Consider the following 24109-nt stretch of genomic DNA (forward strand, 5'->3'; position numbering starts at 1 on the left):
ATTAAATGATCAAAGGTTTGGTTTAAAATATTTTAATTAAAAGCACGTTAGTTAATGAGAGCTAAATTAACTGTAGCCGTCAGACTTTTATAAACAAACAGCGTCTGTAGCAGACAACTTACGGTATTGCACCTCTGTGACAGCTATTTTGTTTTAAATATCATTGTTATATGGAAAGCGGAAAATTTTAAAATTAATAAGGTTTTTGACGAAAGTCCTTATAAGTTATTATCCAACCTATCAAGTCCTTTAACTCTTTAAGGGTACCTGCATGTTTATACAATTATTTACTATATCTAATTATTCAATATTTACATTTTTCTTATTAATAATGCGAGATACTTCATTCTTTTTTAAAGTGTTTTCACTATTCAATTAAAAATATAATTGAAATAATTAAATTTTAGAATTTGAACCAAATACTTTAGTCTGTAAGAGGAAGATTTTAAATCAGTTTAATAGATTTTCCAACGATGGCGAACTTTTTCCTCATTTTGAATACCTTGAATTTTGGTTTATTATCCTCTTTAAAAATGTGTAGTTTTTCGTTTCATTGTTAAAAAGTTTCTCAGTTCAAAGGTAAGTTTTTTGTGAAAAAAATTTCCCCAAATGTTAGTAAAACCTTTACAAATCATTTAAACAATAATTCATTTTGTGACAAAGAGTATTTTAATTCTGGCTTTAGAGTAGACAACTAATAATATGCTTCGAATATATGTAAATAGTAGTAAGATTTTGACATAAGATTTGAGGGATAAATTAATAAATAAATAAGTAAATGAAATAAATTATTAAAAAAAAGAACACTCTAAATAATTTTTGATCTAATGATTCACTTGGTTTTCACTGGAACTCATTTTTAATACTTCAAAGAGATGACCTCCAATATGTTAATTAATTTGTGTAATTTGATTTGATGGGTTTTGACTCATGTAGAAATATGGAAAATATGGGTCCAAATCCCTTTAGACAGGGGAATGGTTGAAAGTTTTTGAACCCTTTAATGTTAATTTCCCATTTCCCCTTTCGTGTATTTCGCTAGATCTCGAAAACTTTTTAAGCGAATAAAAAAAAATTAAATAAATAAATAAACTTTTAAAAAATCATTTCTTTTTTCTTGAACACAATTGTAACATTTGTTTATCCAAAGATTATGTTTCTTAAATGTTAACAATACAAAGAAGCATATCATAGCATGAAATTGATTTAATCAAATTTTAAGATAAAAACTAGTAAAATAATAAGTTAGAATGGCAAAGTGCCAAAAGCTGTTGAAACCAAATTTGTCTCATGTAAACAGTTTAAATAAAAGGTTAGAAACAAAAAACAAGCAAAACGAAATTTTAAAGATATGTTGATATATGTATGTTAGCAAAAACTGCACTTTATCAGGGGAAACACTGGTCTGCTAACATACTGGGGCCTTTCTGTAATCAGTGTTTAAACCAAAAACTGACTGTGCCCAGAGGCCCCATAATGGGAAAACTAAATAAGAAAATGCAATACCTTAAAAATTGAAATAATGAAGAAAATCCAATGATACAAAAAAAAAAAAAAAAATCAAAAGTATTTGTGTTTCGATACAAAGAATCGTTAATAGTCCGTATAATAAAATGTGTAAAATAATAATTATTTATTACTTTATTTAATAATATAAAAGCAAAAAATAATAAATAAATTGAACTGCGAGGCGTACGAATTAGTGTAAAATTTTTAAATGAAGAATACTAAATTTGATCAAAATCGATCAAAAAATTAAATTTTAAAGATACGACTTTTTGAAATTGGATTCCTAAAAAACTTATTCGGTCAAATTGATATTTACATACTTGCCAACTAATGCTTTTTCTTGGGATGATTTTCCTAAGTTAGAATTTATTCAGAAATATTTCTTCATTAGCTGAATTACAGTGTCTAATATTTACGATGCACTTTTATACATGCGTAATATATTTATGCGAGGTGGTCATTTCATAATTATTATGGTCGTTATAGCATCATTTTAAAAGTGTGTTTTCTTTTTTCCAGACACCGATATAAGATTTTCAAAAACAATATACTATTGAACAAATAATAATAAAAAAACAAGTATTTATAAAATATTTCATCAGTATTTCCGATCGCACTTTTCGATTCAAAATAATTAAATTCTTTAATAAAGAAATATGTTTCCGTAATAAACTTTTTCAACCTTTACAGGGACCGGGGGATCGCAGGGGTCTTTAGCCCTTCTAATTTTTTCAAAAGAAAGTGACGCAGCTCCTTCTAAAATTAAAAATTTTCACTTAATATTTGTGCAATTTAATTTAAATTTTTTTGTGTCCGAATTTTAAAAAAATGGTTTCTTGGTTTCTACGTCACAATGAACAGAATAAAACTTAATACCGTGAAATGATATATATATATATATATATATATATATATATATATATATATATATATATATATATATATATATATATATATATATATATATATATATATATATATATATATATATATATATATATATATATATATATATATATATATATATATATATGAAAGTTGAAAATTAAATTTTTTATTTAGCTACTCTCAAAACAAAATCGTCGCTCAAAGAAAAAAAAAAGAAAGAAATTTTTTATTTTATTTTTTAAACTGGATTAAACACAAAAATTAATCAGGGAAGTACTAATTTTTTGATGATTGAAAAAAAACAGAAGAAATTAATTTTCCCGATGTCATGATATCCATATATGTATGTATATATATATATATATATATATATATATATATATATATATATATATATATATATATATATATATATATATATATATATATATATATATATATATATATATATATATATATATATATATATATACAAGTTCAAAATGTAGAGAAAACAAGGAAAATTACAGAACAATGAAAAAAGGGAAAAAAATAATTAAAAAAAAATCCGAAAAGGGAGGAGAAAAAAGTTAATAAAAATCCGGAAAATAAAAAGTATAATCTTTTCATCAGCTCACACGATTATATCTGCAAAAAGGAGTGCTTTCTAATATTGTATCAATATAGACGAAGCAAAATATATCAATACAATAGTGTGAGGTGCACTCAAAAATAAACTTCCGCCGTCACTGAACGTTTATAACAGTTCTTTTAACAATTCAATTCGAAGTAAACCCTAATTCGGCTTATTTAATCATTTTCAGCTTATGTATATGGGTGATTCTCACGAAACATGACAATTCATTGTCCCTTGCTCCAAGATCTAATACTATAGTATTAAAAGAACTTTTTTTTAAAAAAAATTAATAAATAGCATTGCTGCTATCATTTTAAAATGACTTTGCACTAGCATTGACTGTTTTGTATACTTAAAAAATTTAATTGAATATCAAAAATGTCATTTTCCTGGCATGTCACAAACAATATTTCCAATAATAACTAGTTTTAAAACTTCCCATACATTTTTCAAAATTTATTTATTTTTTTTATCTTATCCTATGTAAGCATTTCTAGAATATACGCAGAGGGTATTGTTTACTAAAACTTCGTTTAAGATAATTTTTTCTGTTAATAATTTGTTTGTCCCATGAAAATCTGTCATCTTCCTGGCTACTTTCTGAACGTTCTGAACGAATTTATAAATCTTTAGTTGTTTTCATTTCTATAAATAAAATTATAACAAAGCTTATTTTTCCTCTTTTGGATTTGGACACAAGTCAATCAACTTTGTTTATTCAAAAAAATTAGTAATGTTTACGATTGCGACTTCTTTTTTTAAAATCATTTAGCACTTCGTTTTATTAAAGAGTATAATAAGTGTTTTTTAATTTTCTTTCAATATTGTCCGTTGAATATATTATGGAATATCATAATTCTTTTGTTTTTATTTTTAAGAAATTAAACCTTACTTTGTTTTTTCGTTCAGAATTCGGTAATTATTCAATTTAACTTCATTATTTATGCGAAATAATAATGATAAAAAATAGTGTTGTTTTAAAAGCGTTTTTTTTTTTTTTTTTTTTTTTTTTTAAATTTATTTAGCACTTTGTTTTTAAGCACGCAAATAATTTTTAGCGAAATTATTTTTTAAATTTTCTTTCTATATTGTTAGGTAAATATATTGATAAATTTCAATTTTATTCATTTTTTTATTATTTATTTTCAAACTAAGAAATCTTTCGTTATTTGCGTGATCATTTTTAGAAAATATAACATTAATATCTTTCTTAAGCAAAACATATACATCAAATTCATAAATTGAATTAAATCAATCTGAGTATGAAGTTTTGATAGAAATCCGACTTTCTGCGCCTTACAAGTAAATGAATTTCAAAAATACTATATCGGGATACATCGCTATATCGCGATGCAAAACTGACGATGCATCACGATATAAAATTTCTTATATTGATTAGTCCTACTTATGACCGTTAGGTCAAGTTAAGTCTATCTTTAGCTATCGCTTTCAATGTTTATTCCGCAAAAGGAGTAAAACGCCAGTATGGAGAAAAGCCACAGTTCCGAAAAAGAAAAAAAAAAAAGAAAAGCGTCTGTGATCGAATTTTTAAATATTTAAGTACTTACTCTAATGCTGCATTATATGGGCAGATAGAAATTTAAAAAAAAAAATGGAAATAATGCATTGGCTTTGATAATTTTCATCTAGATGGAAACATGTCGCCAAATTGATGATTTTTAAAAAAGTTTAATAACTTTTAAAATAGTTTAGTTATTTGTTCGTTCTAAAAGCCAAGATAATTCCCTGCAGCAAGATGATACAAACAGTATAAAATTATGGCTTTGCTTCATGTATAAGGCACTTTAACTATGGCAATTTTATTTCCCTTGGCGAAAGAGCTTCGAAAAATCCTGTTAAAATAATTAAACAAATATTTAGTTAGTTATAAGCACACATATTTTAAAAAATTATATTACGCTAATTCTAAAAGGAAAGGGAGAAATTTCTGAAATAGTAAGGGCTTTTCAAATAAAATGTTAAAAACAAGATACTAATACTGTGAGAATTCCGTCTTGCTATATATGGGCTTTCAGCCATGAATTACCTGCCCGCTGTTGTGAATACCTATCTTCTAAATCAGTAATTTATTTTATATTAGGGCAACTGACCCTCACTAAGTATTTGAGACTAGACTAGACATGGGTTCTGACGCGAGCACCTCACTTCTTCATCTGGCGAAACTAAATAGGTCCCAGGGCAGAGATGACTAATACATACCTGCCAACTTTTAATCCCTTTCATTATGATTTTTCACAGTGGTATTGAAATGGAATTAAAATTTCAATTTTAAGCAAAAAAATATGTTGTATTTGAAAAGCTTAAGCTGACGACCATGGTAGTAACGCATACTAATATATATGCTTAATTATTTTAAGAACAGTGGTGATCAAAATCATTTAAAAATTAAGTTTATAAAAGTAAAGAAAATATATATTTACTACCACTTTAAATATAAAATTTTACGCCAAATGCGTAAAAGTTGGCATGTATGCTATTAGCATATGAAAATATGGAAGATTCCACAGAAATAATTCTGTGGTCTTCCGTGTTTAAATTCGTGAACAAGAGAGAAGAATTGTTGAAATAAATACAGTATTTTATATAATTTTAAAAATTCTTAAAATAAAGTGGTTGTTAATTATTACAATAAAATATTTTTAAATACACAGGCAAGGGTTAAGTAGGAAGAGTTTTCAAAACAAGATACTTTACCAACATTTTGAATCTAAACTGAACTGTATTAAACATCAGGGCACTTGAGGCTGTTTGCGGCCCTTTTGACATTCATCTTTAACTTAAACTTTGTGGTGTTTCGATGAGGTGATGGAATGCAAATAAAGTAAAGGAGTATTCACGTAGATCATTGAGTGAATGTGAAGTAATGTGCTGTAGGGTGATAAGACTATTATGTAAAAATATGAGGTATAACTTGAGCTAAGATGGTATGGTGAAAATGAGGTTATGTGTATGCTATTGAATCTGATGCATCACTGCAATAGTATGGTGCTATTGGTCTGATGTTCTTGTCTTCAGTAAAATTTTCATATAGGAATATTTCATTGAAATTTGTTGCAGAGCAAGAGGTGGCTTTTTCATGGAATTTTATACTTAATTTAGCTATATGTTTGTCTATTGCATCCATTTTGTGCATCCATTTTGAGGTCGTGGTGTATTGTGTCGTTTCTTACGAACCACTAGGCCAGTGGTCGGCAAACTTATTAGCCAAAGAGCCAAATATGAACATTACAACAATTTAAAAAAAAATTGGGAGCCAAATGTCCTTGTTTAGTAAACTTTTATTACACTAAATGAGTAGTACACTAAATAAAACTAAATTCCATACTTAATAAATATTTATTAATGCGAACAATGTGCTTGCATCTCCTTGGAAAGTTTGAGTAAGTCAGGTTTGTATGTTGTTGTTTTTAATTTTAGGCATTATTCCAAGTTTTCATCAGACGACTTCTCAGTTTACTCTTGATAATGTTCATGCTTGAAAAAGAATGTTCGCATATATATGTAGAACCGAAAAGGGAAAGAACAGCAAACGCGAGCTTTTATAGCTGATCGTAAGAGTCAGGAATACCATTCCAAGCATTGAAAATGATCATGTCTTCCTTCTCCAGGTCATTCAAAGCAGACCACTTGCGTTGTGAACTAAGATCAAATTTTTTCTTCTCCAATATTTCCAATTCATCACAAAGACGTTCAAATTTAGAGGGCCATATCTCCTTGTTTTTTAAATCCAGCAATTGTATTTAAAAGCTACCAATTTCAATTTCAAAAGGAGAAAATTTCAACTCGGTTATCGTAGCATTAAGAGGATTCTGACAAATGCTAAAGTTGTTCTGCTGTTTTTAAATTCCTGAAACCTGCTGAGAAATGCTTCCCTCATATTTAAAATTATTGTTTTAAAATGGTGTTTATCAATTATTTTTTTGGCGATGCTTCATCAGGCTCGGAAAGTGAAACAATGTTTCCCTTTCAAAATTCTGAGCAAAAATGGATAATTTATTTTTGAATGTTATAACTTCTTCTAACATCGAAAAAATTAAGTTTCCTTTCCCTTGTAGTTTACGATTTAGCTGATTTAGATGAGACGTAACGTCTACCATTAAATTAAAGTTTTGAATCCACTGATCGTCTGTTAATTCTGGATAGTGGATCGTTCCCTTCTCAAGGAGAAATGCTTTAATTTCCGGAAAAAGGGACACGAAACGTTCTAAAACGTTCCCTCTTGATAACCAACGTACCTTGTTATGAAGCAGAAGATCAGCGTACTCACTCTCCATTTCAAATAAAAATTCTTTGAATTGGCGATGATTAGGAGCTTTAGCTAAAATGGAGTTGATAATGGTAATCACTAATTCCATAACTTTACAAATTTCATCCGGAAATGTTTGCGCATGAGTGAATGAGACAATGGTAAACAAGTATCTCGTGATTAATTTTTTCTTTCAATATAGCAACAAACCCTTTTCTTACGCCGATCATACTTCTGGCCTCATCTGTTGAAATCGACACAATTTTATCGAGGGGAATATGATGTTTTTCCATACACTCAATTACAGCATTTGTGATATCTTCTCCACCCGTCTGACCTTTGAGTGACAATAATCCTAAAAGTTCTTCTTTAGGGCCAGAATGAGACATAAATCTTACAGAACGTGAAACTTGCGTATCATTATGTCACAAGACTCGTGAACTGCTATTGATTAAGCCGAAATAAATTTTTAGATCTTCGATATGCTGAGTGGTTATATTCGAATACATTTTAATTGTTCTATCTTTAATGGTTTTGGCAGACAATGGTACCTCTTTAATTGTTTTCAGAATATCTGCTTGTTCTTAAAATCCCGAAATAGCTCTTCGGATTAATTTATCAAAATGAGATGTAATTTTTTTCTTACCAAGTTTTTTTTTTAAATGAAAATATTATTGCGCCTTCCATGGATATTTGTGCCAGAGCCGCACTTAAGGAGCCAAAGAGCCACATGCGGCTCTGGAGCCGCACTTTGCCGACCACTGCACTAGGCTATTACTATCTTCTTATTCTGGCAGACTATTAATTTATTTAGTTGAGTTTGTATTGACTTTGCATCAAATGTATCGATGTTTTATGTTGTTCATATGCCTGTTATACATATTACTGATTTCTCGTGGTAGTTAAACAATTTTTTTCTAAATTTAAAAATCAAGATTTATACTTGAAATATAAGTATTACTTCCACAGAAATCTTCCAGAACCAAACATTTTGTATCAACATCAACGGGGCAGGTTGAATGGTATATTTTATACTATACATTTTCTTATCATTTTAGTTAATCACAGGGTGTGATGTAATGAGTTAAATTACAAAAAATTGACTCAAAATCTTATTCTTTTTAAGTATTTTTGAAAGGCTCAACTAACATAATGTGTTTAATTATGAAAAGAATTTTTTTTTAAAAAATCATATTGTCCTGCATTATTTTTCGATGTATTTCTGTACCCTACTCTTACAAAATCATAGCCATGTAATTAATAGTTAGTTTTTAATTTCAGAAATTTGAGGATGGAATGTTCTTCTGGACCCATAATCATTCGATTGTTTTCTAAGGATTCTGCCACATTAAATTCGATAATGAGGCAAGACACAAATTTCTCTGACATTAATGACAAACTTCATGCTGAAGAATACAAAAAAGAAAAGGAGGGAAATTGTCGAGTAGGAATTTTTCAGGTGTGTAAACCTAGCCTGAAGAAAAAAGATCCTGACTGGAATGCAACTATTGCAAAAAGAAAGTTTTTGAATGCTTGGAAGAGCCTCTTTCCATTTTTAGACTATGATTTTCAAAAAAAAGTAATGTTTTGTAAAATTTGTCACCAGTACAGTACGTCTAAACAAAAAAAGTTACCGTTTGTACGTGGAACAAAGAACTTTAAATTGTCAACCGTTAAATTCCACCAAACCTCCAGTCTTCATTCGAAGTGCCTTAAGCTTGCTGCTCAGAAAATAAATGGCCTTAATTCTTTTGAACATGACATGCAGAAAAAAAGGGTTGTTAGCATTTTCAAACTGGTTTATTTTATGGTCAAGTCTAAAAGTCCATTCACTAGTTTCCCTCAATTGTGCGCGGATCAGAAAAAACTGAATTTGGATCTAGGACATGCGTATACCACCCATCATAAAGTGGTAACCAGTTTTTCAAAATTCATAGCTTCCAACATAGAAAAAGATATTTCGGAAAAGATTAAAAATATCAGAATGTTTTCGTTGGTGTTAGATAGGTCTTTTTCGAGAGGAACTGAAAGTCATGAAATGGTGTACTTGAAATATGTTGATGGTGCCAGCGTGAATACAATATTCCTTGGAGTAGTTCAATCAAAAGGCGTAGATGCTAAACATATGTTCGAAAACTTAAGTAAACTTTTCGAAAGATTTGGATTGAAGCAATGGTCTCAAATGCTGGTGTTCATCATGGTGGACTTTTCCAAAACCCGTTCATGGATAGATGGATTAGTTGCTCTCATTAAGGACAACTCGTCACATATATTTGTAGGCATGATACCTCTTTTACCACACAAAATTCATCACTTCCATAGAATTTCGAAAATCTTTTCATCAAAAAATGAATTATTAGAAACGATATCTAGCATTTATCAATATTATTACTCACTTCAGGTTGAAAATAGAACATTAACTAATCTAGACAAAGAACTTGACTCGATCATAGAAGACTATGGTGAATTACCTAAAAAACCGTCTATGGTACCCATTAATCTAAATACTCTTGAAGCTGTTGATAAAGATTGGTGCTTGTTAGTTGAACATTTAAGGCAGAAAGATGTCAACCTTGAATCCAAACACGGTAAAGATAGACGAAACATTTTGTCTTCTATAACAAAATTAAGCTTCATACTAAACTTGGGTCTATATTTAGATGTATTTAGAAGTGTATCTAATTTTGGAAAAACTTTAGAAGATGATTGCTTTTTGCCTTACAATTTCAGCACCAGCCTTGGAAATTTTAGTGATAATTTAAAAAGTGCTTGCAACGGAAAAGAAAATGTTTTTCAGCAATATTTGTCAGATTTAAATTTAGCTTGTTCAACTTTTAGAAACATATTTATCAATTTAGACCGAAATAAAGATTTTGTTTGTAAAGATGCGCAGAAGCAATTTCAGCCTTTAATTCATTATTTTAATGATAAAGTTTTGGACAGAGTAGCGTATCTAAATTGTACGAAAATCTTAGATTTCGAAAGCTTGAGAACTCAGAAAAATATGGAAAACTCACTTTCCGAGTTCAGCAATTGTTTTTTGCATTTTCAGAACAAAGCTGAGAGTCTACAATTGGCATTAAGAGAATGGAATGACTTTAGCAGCAGGATTACTCCTATTTTTGCTTCTGAAAACACTTCGCATATACGAACGTTTTTATTGCAGGCGATACACAAATATCATGATGATTTTCCAATTGTAACTGACATTTTAAAGAAGACTGTGCTATTGGATTTTCATTCTGAAATTATGCGACGAGGTTATAAAGAAATGAATTTAATTAAATCAGTTGAGCGCAGTTCACTTTCTGTGAATTCCTTACAAGCTTCAATGATGATAGTCATGCATGGACCACCATTTTCTGAATTTGATCCATTTCCCGCTATAGAGATGTGGCTCAGTCAGAGCCGAAGGAGGTATAAAAAAAGAACTAAATCGAACGCTTCATCACATCGAGGATGTTAAGAAAATATTTGTAAATTTTTGCATCTATTTACATCTGTATCATAGTTTTTTTAATGTCTTGCGAAAATGTAATAATATACAAGGTCAATTGGGATAATGAGACAAAAATGCAAGTCTCTACTGCTTATTTTTAACCATTGGTTTTTAAACCAAAATAAATATTAATGACTACTGTAATTCGTGTTTTTCTTTTGGTCAACTGTGAACACCTTCTTCTTCTTCTCATTGGCACGACAGCACAGGATGGGTCTTGGCCTTCTCAACAAGCATATGCCAAGACATTCTTCCCTTAGTTAAGGTTCTCCAGTTTATTTTCTTTAAAACTTGTAGGTCCTTTTCAAGGCAGTCTAAAAATCTTAGGTTTGGTCTTCTTCTTTTTCTTGTACTTGTTGGAATGACACTGAAAACTTTTTTGGTTGTCCTGCTATCCTCCATTCTTATAATGTGGCCCGCCCATTTAATCCTTTGAATTTTGATAAATTTAATGACATCAGGTTCTTTATATGCTTTGTTAAATTCCGTGTTTGATCTTCTAAACCAGGTACCGTTTTTACTTATTCCACCAAAAATGCTTCGCAGTACTTTTCTCTCAAATCTAACTATCATATTTTCATCTCCACGGGTCATTGTCCAGGTCTCACATGCGTATGTAAGCACTGATCGTATAAGACATTTATAGAGTAACACCTTAGTAGGTAAAAAACGCCTGCGAACACCTTAGTAGGTAAAAAAAGTAGATTCTGTGATACAGGCGGTTGAGTGGAGTTGAGTTGTTTTCCTGCTGATTTAGTTTTGGTTTCCAAAACTTCTAACTTCCGGTGGCAACACCTAATTTAGTTTTTGTTTTTAAAAAGTAGCATTACCCCTATTTCTGCCCACAAATCTGGTGTTGAAACCGAAACCAAAATTAAATTAGGCGTTGTCACCAGAAGTTAGAACTTTTAGAAACCGAAACCAAATCAGGAGGCAAGCAACTCCACTTCACTCAACAGCCTAAACCACCTGTGTCGTAGAATCGGCTCTTTTTTATCTATTCACCTTTCACTATTTTTCAATGGAATGAAGAACATTTATCAGAAATGAGAGTATGATGGCATTTCTGTCATAAAAGCAACTCCATTGCCTGCTTACCTCATTGCTCAACCAAAACTGTTCTAAAATTCCAGATGAATGAGATAGGGGCCGCTTCGCGGCCCAGATGCCCAATAGAATCAAAACACTAGGACTAGATGGCATTTCTGATCTCAGTACAAGTCAAAACTATTTAATAAAAGTAAGCCATCAGTTTTTTTTCTTGTAAATATCCAACAAATTCGGTGTAATTTAGCCCTGATTAACTTTCTAATGCAAGACAGCTCACCACTCTAAACTAAGTCTCCTGAGCTTATATGAGCAACTTAGATCCATCGACCAACACAATGGCAATAGCTTCTTTTAATCTGAAAGTATACGCTGCAATATGATTTAATATGAAATGTATATCAGCCATTAATGCTACTTCTATAAAGCTATGATGTACTCTTTAGCAGTACTTTTGTTTGCTTTTGGTTGTAATTTTATAAGTTTATCAATAGTATTATTAATATGAAAAAAAAAAGAATCCCCCTCTAGTTTCCGCTATTGAGGAAAGAAGAAAATTTCAAAACAATCTATAAGTATTAAAGTAAATACAAATTACAAGTAATATTTTTTTTTCTAACAGTTTTTAAAAGTTTAATTATTTTTATAATTTTGTAAAATTTGGAACTTTTTACCGTTGCTATAAAAAGTGAAAACATCCCTGAAAAATTCTCAAATAATATTAAGTTGAGTTTTAAAAATTTAGTAATAATTCATTGCTTTTTGAAAAATTTCAAGATTTTGGAGGAAATTAAAAATGGTGAATAAAAATGTTGAAAAAAATTCACGAATGATATACTAGTTTTGGGAATTAGTGATTTTCAATCTCCGATAAATTTTGTCATCTCACCAGATAAATATCGATAAATTTTGTCATCACTTATTTTATTTCTAAAGTGGTAATCCTAATTTATTAATTGCCATTATTTCAAACTTCATTTTATTTCATTTTTTCTTAAATTTACGATTATTTAGAAGTATTTTTTTCTTCTAATTTGTGCGTTACAATTAGTTGTTAGCTGAATATGAAATCTTTGTAGCTTTTAAGTTCAAATTTGACCTTATTTGGAAAGGTATGTTATAAAATTTTTAGCTTTACTTTAAAATTGTAATTTTAGAATCCTTGCTTACTAAACATAAAATTAAAATTTTAAATGACCCTTTTTATTAAAAGAAATTGTGTCGAAAACAATCGGATATCTTAATTATTAAGGTAGAAAGTATAAGCACTTCGTTCAGACTTAAGTAAAAAATTTTGTTAAAGTCCTGATCTGAAGGCGAAAATTGTGTTGCAGATTTTAAAAGTTAGGAAGAAAAATATGACACACAAAACTAACATTAGAGTAACAAAATTTTGAACCATTACAGCACTTAAACTATAAAAGCTTGCTTTTTAAAATTTCGTCTTTTTTGCAAGGTGATAAATCAGAATTTGATGAAAAAAGAAAGGTGTGTCTCATCAGAAATTATTTAAGAATTATTTAGAAATAATGGTGGATAAAAATCTACTAAATTGAATTTATTAAACCAAGAATCACAATTGATGAACTACCACTTTAAAATATATATTTGCTGTCCGGAGCAAGTTGGCATCTCTTTAAAAATCAAGCCAAATATTTGTAAAATTTGCTTGGTAGTTATTTACCGCTTTTTTAATAATTTTGGCATGTCCGGAGCTGTTGGCATCTCTGAGGCATGTTATGAATTACCCTTATGACAGTGAGTCCTCAAGGATTTTTTGGAAAAATGGGCAAGAGTTTGGTCAACTGCCTTTCACTAATTTTCAATGGATTGAAGAATATTTGTCAGAAGTAAGAGAGTATGATGACATTTCTGATCTCAGTACAGATAAAAAAAAATATTTAATAAAAGTAAGCCATCAGTTTTTTTTCTTTTAAAAATCTAACAAATTTGGTGTAATTTAGCCCTGAGTAACTTTCAAATGCAAGACAGCTCACCACTCTAAACAAAGTCTCTTGAGTTTACATGAACAACTCAGATCAATAGAACAACTTAATGAAAATAGCTTCTTTTAATCTAAAAGTATATGCTGCAATATGATTTAATATGAAATGTTTATCAGCCATCAATGCTACTTCAGTGAAGCTATGGTGTACTCTTTAGCAGTACTTTTGGTTGTAATTTTATAAGTTTCCCAACAGTATTATTAATATGAAGAAAAAAAGCTAAAAAAATTCCCCTCCAGTTTTTGTTATTGAGGAAAATGAGCTAGAAAATTTCAAAACAATCTATAAGTTATATAGTAAATATGCAACGTTTACGAGATATTTTATTTTTTTCTAACAATTTTTAAAAATTTAATTATTCCTTATGCTTTCGTACTTTTTGTAAAATTGTAAACTTTTTGCAGTTGCTACAAAAAGTGAAAACATCCCTGAAAAATTCTCAAATAATATTAACATAAGTTATAAAAATTAAATGTTTTTTAAAAAAATTTCAAGGTTTTTGAAGAAATTGAAAATGGTGAATAAAAATGTTGAAAAAAAATTCACAAATGATATACTAGTTTTAGGATTTTCAATCTTCGATAATTTTTTTTCCCCTTAAACCTCTTCTGTAACGTCATTTAAGCAGGGCAAATTCTCAGTAACCGGAAGTAATAATTAAATTACACATAATAATAATATATGGAGAGCGACCTTTCGACGATCCACTGCTCCCGCTCATAGTAAGCCTGAGAGCACATTTTAAAAATTTTAGGGAAAAGAAGTTTAGAAACAGATTGGAAAACAACTTCGCTTGAAAAAATATATAAAAAATTATTTTATTTTTAAAGTGGTAATTATTATTTATTAAATGTCATTATTTCGAACAATTAATGAATGTTGTTATTTTTGTATAAGATTTATATATTATTTTTATGTTGAAATGGGTTATGAAAAATGAATACTGCACAAGTTTAAACTCCAATTTTTTTTCTTTCTTGCAGGAGTTTAAGGTATTTTTTTAAAAAGTGGAATATAAATAGGCTATAAGAGATTGATCTAATAAAAAATACTACCCCTAAATTTTGTTTTGCTATGTTAGTAGTACGTATAAGTAGTATATCGTTGCCTAGTTAGGACCACGCAATCGTTTCGAAGGAGCATTGTTGTTTTTCAGAATTATGCTCGCAGTTAAGTTTTTTTCTTCTTTTTTTTTACTAAACATTAAAATTCATTCATAGCACAAGCTCCGTGATGCAGCACTTTCCTGGGATTTTAATACTTTTAGTAGATAATATTCAAACTTGAATGTAGATTTTGTGTTACATTATACATATTTTGAACTATAACCTAAGGTCTGAGTTTGAATTTGTTATTTTCGTCAAGTTTTAAGTAAGAATACTTAAAATGTTTCTTTAAAAATTCGATTTTAAACAATGTATTTTGTTCTATCTCATTGCTTTTTTTTCTTAAATTTACGATTGTTAAGAAAATAAAATTTGTGCGTTACAATTACACTTATGTCCATAAATTAAGGATAATGAAGTTCAGGCACAGAAAGAGACAGAAGTCAAACAAATTTGACTTATTTGTAAAGTCTATGTATTAAACAAAAGGTAAAGAGCAAAAAAGATGCTATATGTTTGACAAAATTTAATAAAAATTGCGATTTTTACTCCCTGGAGCAACTTTCAAGAAAGAACCTATCTACAAAAAACAGTATAACATGGCTAGTATGATGGTTAATACTGAGTATGTCTCCCGGACGATGCAATACAGGCAGTACAACGTCTAGGCATGCTGAGTATCAAATTATCAATCTGATACTCAGCATGTTCTATCTTAGTTTTTTTTTCTTCTTTGTCGTGACTTGATATCGCTTCTTGTAGATTATTCTCAGTGGGACTGACTTTGTGATAGTTACCTTGTTCTGAACGTAATCTATTATTGAAAAGAATATGTAAAGAGGTGTTTCTTAATTAATTAGGTAAATTTTATTTTGAAACAAAACTTTCTTTTTTATTTTTAAATGTGAAAATTAATTTTGATATTAAGTATTATTTTACATTATTGAATTTATAGCAAACGGAAATCTAATTTAAGGTGCCCATAAAGAATTAAATTAAAAAGTAATTAAATTTGTTAGGCTATTTTTTACTTTATTTTAATTTATTAAAAACTTTTTGGATAAAATAATAATTTAATGGATTTTTATTACTGAGTTTAAATTTGTAAATCTTTAGTTGTTTTCATTTTTATAAATAAAATTATGACAAAACTTATTTTTCCTCTTTTGGATTTGGACATAAGTCAATCAACTTTGTTTATTCAAAAAAATTAGTAATGTTTACGGTTGCGACTTCTTTTTTTAAAATCATTTAGCACTTCGTTTTATTAAAGAGTATAATCGTGTTTTTTAATTTTCTTTCAATATTGGCCGTTGAATATATTATCGAATATCATAATTCTTTTGTTTTTGTTTTTAAGAAATTAAACCTTACTTTGTTTTTTCGTTCAGAATTCGGTAATTATTCAATTTAACTTCATTATTTATGTGAAATAATAATGATAAGAAATAGTGTTGTCTTAAAAGTGTTTTTTTTTTCTTAAATTTATTTAGCACTTTGTTTTAAGCACACAAATAATTTTTAACGATATTATTTTTTAAATTTTCTTTCTATATTGTTAGGTAAATATATTGATAAATTTCAATTTTATTAATTTTTTTATTATTTATTTTCAAACTAAGAAATCTTTCGTTATTTGCGCGATCATTTTTTAAAAATATAACATTAATATCTTTCTTAAGCAAAACATATACATCAAATTCATAAATTGAATTAAATCAATCTGAGTATGAAGTTTTGATAGAAATCCAACTTTCTGCAAAACTGACGATGCATCACGATATAAAATTTCTTATATTGCCTAGTCCTACTCATGATCGTTATGTCAAGTTAAGTCTATTTTTAGCTATCGCTTTTAATGTTTATTCCGCAAAAGGAGTAAAATGTCAGTATGGAGAAAAGCCACAGTTCCGAAAAAAAAAAATGAAAAGCGTCTGTGATCGAATTTTTAAATATTTAAATACTTACTCTAATGTTGCATTATATGGGCTGATAGAAATTTTTAAAAAAATGGAAATAATGCATTGGCTTTGATAATTTTCATCTAGATGGAAACATGTCGCCAAATTGATGATTTTTAAAAAAGTTTAATAATTTTTAAAATAGTTTAGTTATTTGTTCGTTCTAAAAGCCAAGATAATTCCCTACAGCAAGATGATACAAACAGTATAAAATTATAGCTTTGCTTCATGTATAAGGCACTTTAACTATGGCAATTTTATTTCCCTTGGCGAAAGAGCTTCGTAAAACCCTGTTAAAATAATTAAACAAATATTTAGTTAGTCATAAGCACACATATTTTAAAAAATTATATTACGCTAATTCTAAAAGGAAAGGGAGAAATTTCTGAAATAGTAAGGGCTTTTTAAATAAAATGTTAAAAACAAGATATTAATACTGTGAGAATTCCGTCTTGCTATACAAGGGCTTTCAGCCATGAATTACCTGACCGCTGTTGTGAACACATAACTTCTAAATCAGTAATTTATTTTATATTAGGGCAACTGACCCTCACTAAGTATTTGAGACTAGACTAGACATGGGTTCTGACGCGAGCACCCCACTTCTTCATCTGGCGAAACTAAATAGGTCCCAGAGCAGAGATGACTAATAGCATATGAAAATATGGAAGATTCCACAGAAATAATTCTGTGGTCTTCCGTGTTTAAATTCGTGAGGAGGAAAGAAGAATTGTTGTAATAAATACATTATTTTATATAATTTTAAAAATTCTTAAAATAAAGTGGTTGTTAATTATTACAATAAAATATTTTTAAATACACAGGCAAGGGTTAAGTAGGAAGAGTTTTCAAAACAAGTTACTTTACCAACATTTTGAATCTAAACTGAACTGTATTAAACATCAGGGCACTTGAGGCTGCTTGCGGCCCTTCTGACATTCATCTTTAACTTAAACTTTGTGGTGTTTCGATGAGGTGATGGAATGCAAATAAAGTAAAGGAGTATTCACGTAGATCATTGAGTGAATGTGAAGTAATGTGCTGTAGGGTGATAAGACTATTATGTAAAAATATGAGGTATAACTTGAGCTAAGATGGTATGGTGAAAATGAGGTTATGTGTATGCTATTGAATCTGATGCATCACTGCAATAGTATGGTGCTATTGGTCTGATGTTCTTGTCTTCAGTAAAATTTTCATATAGGAATATTTCATTGAAATTTGTTGCAGAGCAAGAGGTGGCTTTTTCATGGAATTTTATACTTAATTTAGCTATATGTTTGTCTATTGCATCCATTTTGTGCATCCATTTTGAGGTCGTGGTGTATTGTGTCGTTTCTTACGAACCACTAGGCCAGTGGTCGGCAAACTTATTAGCCAAAGAGCCAAATATGAACATTACAACAATTTAAAAAAAAATTGGGAGCCAAATGTCCTTGTTTAGTAAACTTTTATTACACTAAATGAGTAGTACACTAAATAAAACTAAATTCCATACTTAATAAATATTTATTAATGCGAACAATGTGCTTGCATCTCCTTGGAAAGTTTGAGTAAGTCAGGTTTGTATGTTGTTGTTTTTAATTTTAGGCATTATTCCAAGTTTTCATCAGACGACTTCTCAGTTTACTCTTGATAATGTTCATGCTTGAAAAAGAATGTTCGCATATATATGTAGAACCGAAAAGGGAAAGAACAGCAAACGCGAGCTTTTTTAGCTGATCGTAAGAGTCAGGAATACCATTCCAAGCATTGAAAATGATCATGTCTTCCTTCTCCAGGTCATTCAAAGCAGACCACTTGCGTTGTGAACTAAGATCAAATTTTTTCTTCTCCAATATTTTCAATTCATCACAAAGACGTTCAAATTTAGAGGGCCATATCTCCTTGTTTTTTAAATCCAGCAATTGTATTTAAAAGCTACCAATTTCAATTTCAAAAGGAGAAAATTTCAACTCGGTTATCGTAGCATTAAGAGGATTCTGACAAATGCTAAAGTTGTTCTGCTGTTTTTAAATTCCTGAAACCTGCTGAGAAATGCTTCCCTCATATTTAAAATTATTGTTTTAAAATGGTGTTTATCAATTATTTTCTTGGCGATGCTTCATCAGGCTCGGAAAGTGAAACAATGTTTCTCTTTCAAAATTCTGAGCAAAAATGGATAATTTATTTTTGAATGTTATAACTTCTTCTAACATCGAAAAAATTAAGTTTCCTTTCCCTTGTAGTTTACGATTTAGCTGATTTAGATGAGACGTAACGTCTACCATGAAATTAAAGTTTTGAATCCACTGATCGTCTGTTAATTCTGGATAGTGGATCGTTCCCTTCTCAAGGAGAAATGCTTTAATTTCCGGAAAAAGGGACACGAAACGTTCTAAAACGTTCCCTCTTGATAACCAACGTACCTTGTTATGAAGCAGAAGATCAGCGTACTCACTCTCCATTTCAAATAAAAATTCTTTGAATTGGCGATGATTAAGAGCTTTAGCTAAAATGGAGTTGATAATGGTAATCACTAATTCCATAACTTTACAAATTTCATCCGGAAATGTTTGCGCATGAGTGAATGAGACAATGGTAAACAAGTATCTCGTGATTAATTTTTTCTTTCAATATAGCAACAAACCCTTTTCTTACGCCGATCATACTTCTGGCCTCATCTGTTGAAATCGACACAATTTTATCGAGGGGAATATGATGTTTTTCCATACACTCAATTACAGCATTTGTGATATCTTCTCCACCCGTCTGACCTTTGAGTGACAATAATCCTAAAAGTTCTTCTTTAGGGCCAGAATGAGACATAAATCTTACGGAAAGTGAAACTTGCGTATCATTATGTCACAAGACTCGTCAACTGCAATTGATTAGGCCGAAATAAATTTCAGATCTTCGATATGCTGGGTGGTTATATTCGAATACATTTTAATTGTTCTATCTTTAATGGTTTTGGCAGACAATGGTACCTCTTTAGCTGTTTTCAGAATATCTGCTTTCTTCTTAAAATCCCGAAATAGCTCTTCGGATTAATTTATCAAAATGAGATGTAATTTTTTTCTTACCAATTTTTTTTTTAAATGAAAATATTATTGCGCCTTCCGTGGATATTTGTGCCAGAGCCGCACTTAAGGAGCCAAAGAGCCACATGCGGCTCTGGAGCCGCACTTTGCCGACCACTGCACTAGGCTATTACTATCTTCTTATTCTGGCAGACTATTAATTTATTTAGTTGAGAATGAAATTATGAAAAGATTTTTTTTTTAAAAAATCATATTGTCCTGTATTATTTTTCGATGTATTTCTGTACCCTACTCTTACAAAATCATAGCCATGTAATTAATAGTTCGTTTTTAATTTCAGAAATTTGAGGATGGAACGTTCTTCTGGACCCATAATCATTCGATTGTTTTCTAAGGATTCTGCCACATTAAATTCGATAATGAGGCAAGATACAAACTTCTCTGACATTAATGACAAACTTCATGCTGAAGAATATAAAAAAGAAAAGGTGGAAAATTGTCGAATAGGAATTTTTCAGGTGTGTAAACCTAGCGCGAAGAAAAAAGACCCTGACTGGAATGCAACTATTGCAAAAAGAAAGTTTTTGAATACTTGGAAGAGCCTCTTTCCATTTTTAGACTATGATTTTCGAAAAAAAGTAATGTTTTGTAAAATTTGTCACCAGTACAGTACCTCTAAACAAAAAAAGTTACCATTTGTACGTGGAACAAAGAACTTTAAATTGTCAACCGTTAAGTTCCACCAAACCTCCAGTCTTCATTCGAAGTGCCTTAAGCTTGCTGCTCAGAAAATAAATGGCGTTAATTCTTTTGAACATGACATGCAGAAAAAAAGGGTTGTTAGCATTTTCAAACTGGTTTATTTTATGGTCAAGTCCAAAAGTCCATTCACTAGTTTCCCTCAATTGTGCGCGGATCAGAAAAAACTGAATTTGGATCTAGGACATGCGTATACCACCCATCATAAAGTGGTAACCAGTTTTTCAAAATTCATAGCTTCCAACATAGAAAAAGATATTTCGGAAAAGATTAAAAATATCATAATGTTTTCGTTGGTGTTAGATAGGACTTTTCCGAGAGGAACTGAAAGTCATGAAATGGTGTACTTGAAATTTGTTGATGGTGCTAGCGTGAAAACAATATTCCTTGGAGTCGTCCAATCAAAGGGCGTAGATGCTAAAGATATGTTCGAAAACTTAAGTAAACTTTTCGAAAGATTTGGACTGAAGCAATGGTCTCAAATGCTGGTGTTCATCATGGTGGACTTTTCCAAAACGCGTTCATGGATAGATGGATTGGTTGCTCTCATTAAGGACAACTCGTCACATATATTTGTAGGCATGATACCTCTTTTACCACACAAAATTCATCACTTCCATAGAATTTCGAAAATCTTTTCATCAAAAAATGAATTATTAGAAACAATATCTAGCATTTATCAATATTATTACTCACTTCAGGTTGAAAATAGAACATTAACTAATCTAGACAAAGAACTTGACTCGATCATAGAAGACTATGGTGAATTACCTAAAAAACCGTCTATGGTACCCATTAATCTAAATACTCTTGAAGCTGTTGATAAAGATTGGTGCTTGTTAGTTGAGCATTTAAGGCAGAAAGATGTCAACCTTGATTCCAAACACGGTAAAGATAGACGAAACATTTTGTCTTCTATAACAAAATTAAGCTTCATACTAAACTTGGGTCTATATTTAAATGTATTTAGAAGTGTATCTAATTTTGCAAAAACTTTAGAAGATGATTGCTTTTTACCTTACAATTTCAGCACCAGCCTTGTAAATTTTAGTGATAATTTAAAAAGTGCTTGCAACGGAAAAGAAAAAGTTTTTCAGCAATATTTGTCAGATTTAAATTTAGCTTGTTCAACTTTTAGAAACATATTTATTAATTTAGACCGAAATAAAGATTTCGTTTGTGAAGATGCACAGAAGCAATTTCAGCCTTTAATTGATTATTTTAATGATAAAGTTTTAGACAGAGTAGCGTATCTAAATTGTACGAAAATCTTAGATTTCGAAAGCTTGAGAACTCAGAAAAATATGGAAAACTCACTTTCCGAGTTCAGCAATTGTTTTTTGCTTTTTCAGAACAAAGCTGAGAGTCTACAACTGGCATTAAGAGAATGGAATGACTTTAGCAGCAGGATTAGTTCTATTTTTGCTTCTGAAAACACTTCGCAAGTACGAACGTTTTTATTGCAGGCGATACACAAATATCATGATGATTTTCCAATTGTAACTGACATTTTAAAGAAGACTGTGCTATTGGATTTTCATTCTGAAGTTATGCGACGAGGTTATAAAGAAATGAATTTAATTAAATCAGTTGAGCGCAGTTCACTTTCTGTGAATTCCTTACAAGCTTCAATGATGATAGTCATGCATGGACCACCTTTTTCTGAATTTAATCCATTTCCCGCTATAGACATGTGGCTCAATCAGAGCCGAAGGAGGTATAAAAAAAGAACTAAATCGAACGCTTCATCACATCGAGGATGTTAAGAAAATATTTGTAAATTTTTGCATCTATTTACATCTCTATCATAGTTTTTTTTTAATGTCTTGCGAAAATGTAATAATATACAAGGTCAATTGGGACAATGAGACAAAAATGCAAGTCTCCACTGCTTATTTTTAACCATTGGTTTTTAAACCAAAATAAATATTAATGACTACTGTAATTCGTGTTTTTCTTTTGGTCAACTGTGAACACCTTCTTCTTCTTCTCATTGGCACGACAGCACAGGATGGGTCTTGGCCTTCTCAACAAGCCTATGCCAAGACAATCTTCCCTTAGCCAAGGTTCTCCAGTTTATTATCTTTAAAACTTGTAGTTCCTTTTCAAGGCAGTCTAAAAATCTTAGGTTTGGTCATCTTTTTTTTCTTCTACCTGTTGGAATGGCACTGAAAACTTCTTTGGTTGTCCTGCTATCCTCCATTCTTATAATGTGGCCTGCCCATTTAATCCTTTGAATTTTGATAATTTTAATGACATCAGGTTTTTTATATGCTTTGTTAAATTCCGTGTTTGATCTTCTAAACCAGGTACCGTTTTTACTAATTCCACCAAAAATGCTTCGCAATATTTTCCCCTCAAATTTAGCTATTATATTTTCATCTCTACGGGTCATTGTCCAGGTCTCACATGCGTATGTAAGCACTGATCGTATAAGACATTTATAGAGTAACACCTTAGTAGGTAAAAAACGCCTGCGAACACCTTAGTAGGTAAAAAACGCCTGCGAACACCTTAGTAGGTAAAAAACGCCTGCGAACACCTTAGTAGGTAAAAAAAGTCGATTCTGTGATACAGGCGGTTGAGTTGTTTGCCTCCTGATTTAGTTTTGGTTTCCAAAATTAATTTCTAACTTCCGGTGGCAACACCTAATTTAGTTTTTGTTTTTAAAAAGTAGCATTACCCCTATTTCTGCCCACAAACCTGGTGTTGAAACCAAAATTAAATTAGGCGTTGCCACCGGAAGTTTGAACTTTAGGAAACCGAAACTAAATCAGGAGGCAAACAACTCCACACCTGTCAACAGCCTAAACCACCTGTGTCGCAGAATCGGTTTTTTTTTTATCTATTCACCTTTCACTATTTTTCAATGGATTGAAGAACATTTATCAGAAATAAGAGAGTATGATGACATTTCTGATCTCAGTACAAGTCAAAACTATTTAATAAAAGTAAGCCATCAGTTTTTTCTCTTGTAAATATCCAACAAATTCGGTGTAATTTAGCCCTGAGTAACTTGGAAATGCAAGACAGCTCACCACTCTAAACTAAATCTCTAGAGCTTATATGGGCAGCTTAGATCCATCGACCAACATAAAGCAATAAATTGCGATGTTGCAAAATACAATAATATTTTTCAAACTGAAATGTATATTGAGGATAGTAAAATTAGACCGATAGCGCACTTCCTCACGAGTGACGCAATTCTTAGAAACAATTTTAAAATTGCACAATTTAAACCATGAAATCTAATAATCTCCTTAATTTAATTGAATCAAAAAAGGCCTTTTTCAGGGCCTAAAATTATCTTCAAATTTTCTAGTTCACTAATACACCACTATCAAAACTGGCGCTACAAAATTAATTGTACCCAGTAAATTCTAGCCCAGCCCAGATCCCAACTACTGGACCAATCAGATCTTAGCACC

At 30.2% G+C, this 24109-nt stretch overlaps 2 protein-coding genes across 2 annotated transcripts; both read left to right on the forward strand.

Moving 5' to 3' along the window:
- Nucleotides 1–91: 91 nt before the first annotated feature.
- LOC110282224 (zinc finger protein 862) lies at nt 92–10923 on the forward strand. Its single transcript, XM_071181728.2, has 2 exons — nt 92–579; nt 8562–10923. Exon 2 carries the CDS (start codon nt 8572–8574, stop codon nt 10744–10746), a length of 2175 nt encoding a protein of 724 aa, XP_071037829.2. The 5' UTR covers nt 92–579; nt 8562–8571; the 3' UTR covers nt 10747–10923.
- Nucleotides 125–22626, forward strand: LOC147810809 (zinc finger protein 862-like). Its single transcript, XM_087160798.1, has 2 exons — nt 125–263; nt 20263–22626. The coding sequence occupies exon 2, from the start codon at nt 20273–20275 to the stop codon at nt 22445–22447; it is 2175 nt and encodes a 724-aa protein (XP_087016924.1). The 5' UTR covers nt 125–263; nt 20263–20272; the 3' UTR covers nt 22448–22626.
- The last annotated feature ends 1483 nt before the right edge of the window (nt 22627–24109 follow it).

The sequence above is a fragment of the Parasteatoda tepidariorum genome, chromosome 4 (assembly GCF_982258835.1).
Source record: "Parasteatoda tepidariorum strain Cologne lab strain chromosome 4, Ptep-v5.0, whole genome shotgun sequence".
Taxonomy (NCBI): Eukaryota; Metazoa; Arthropoda; class Arachnida; order Araneae; family Theridiidae; genus Parasteatoda; species Parasteatoda tepidariorum.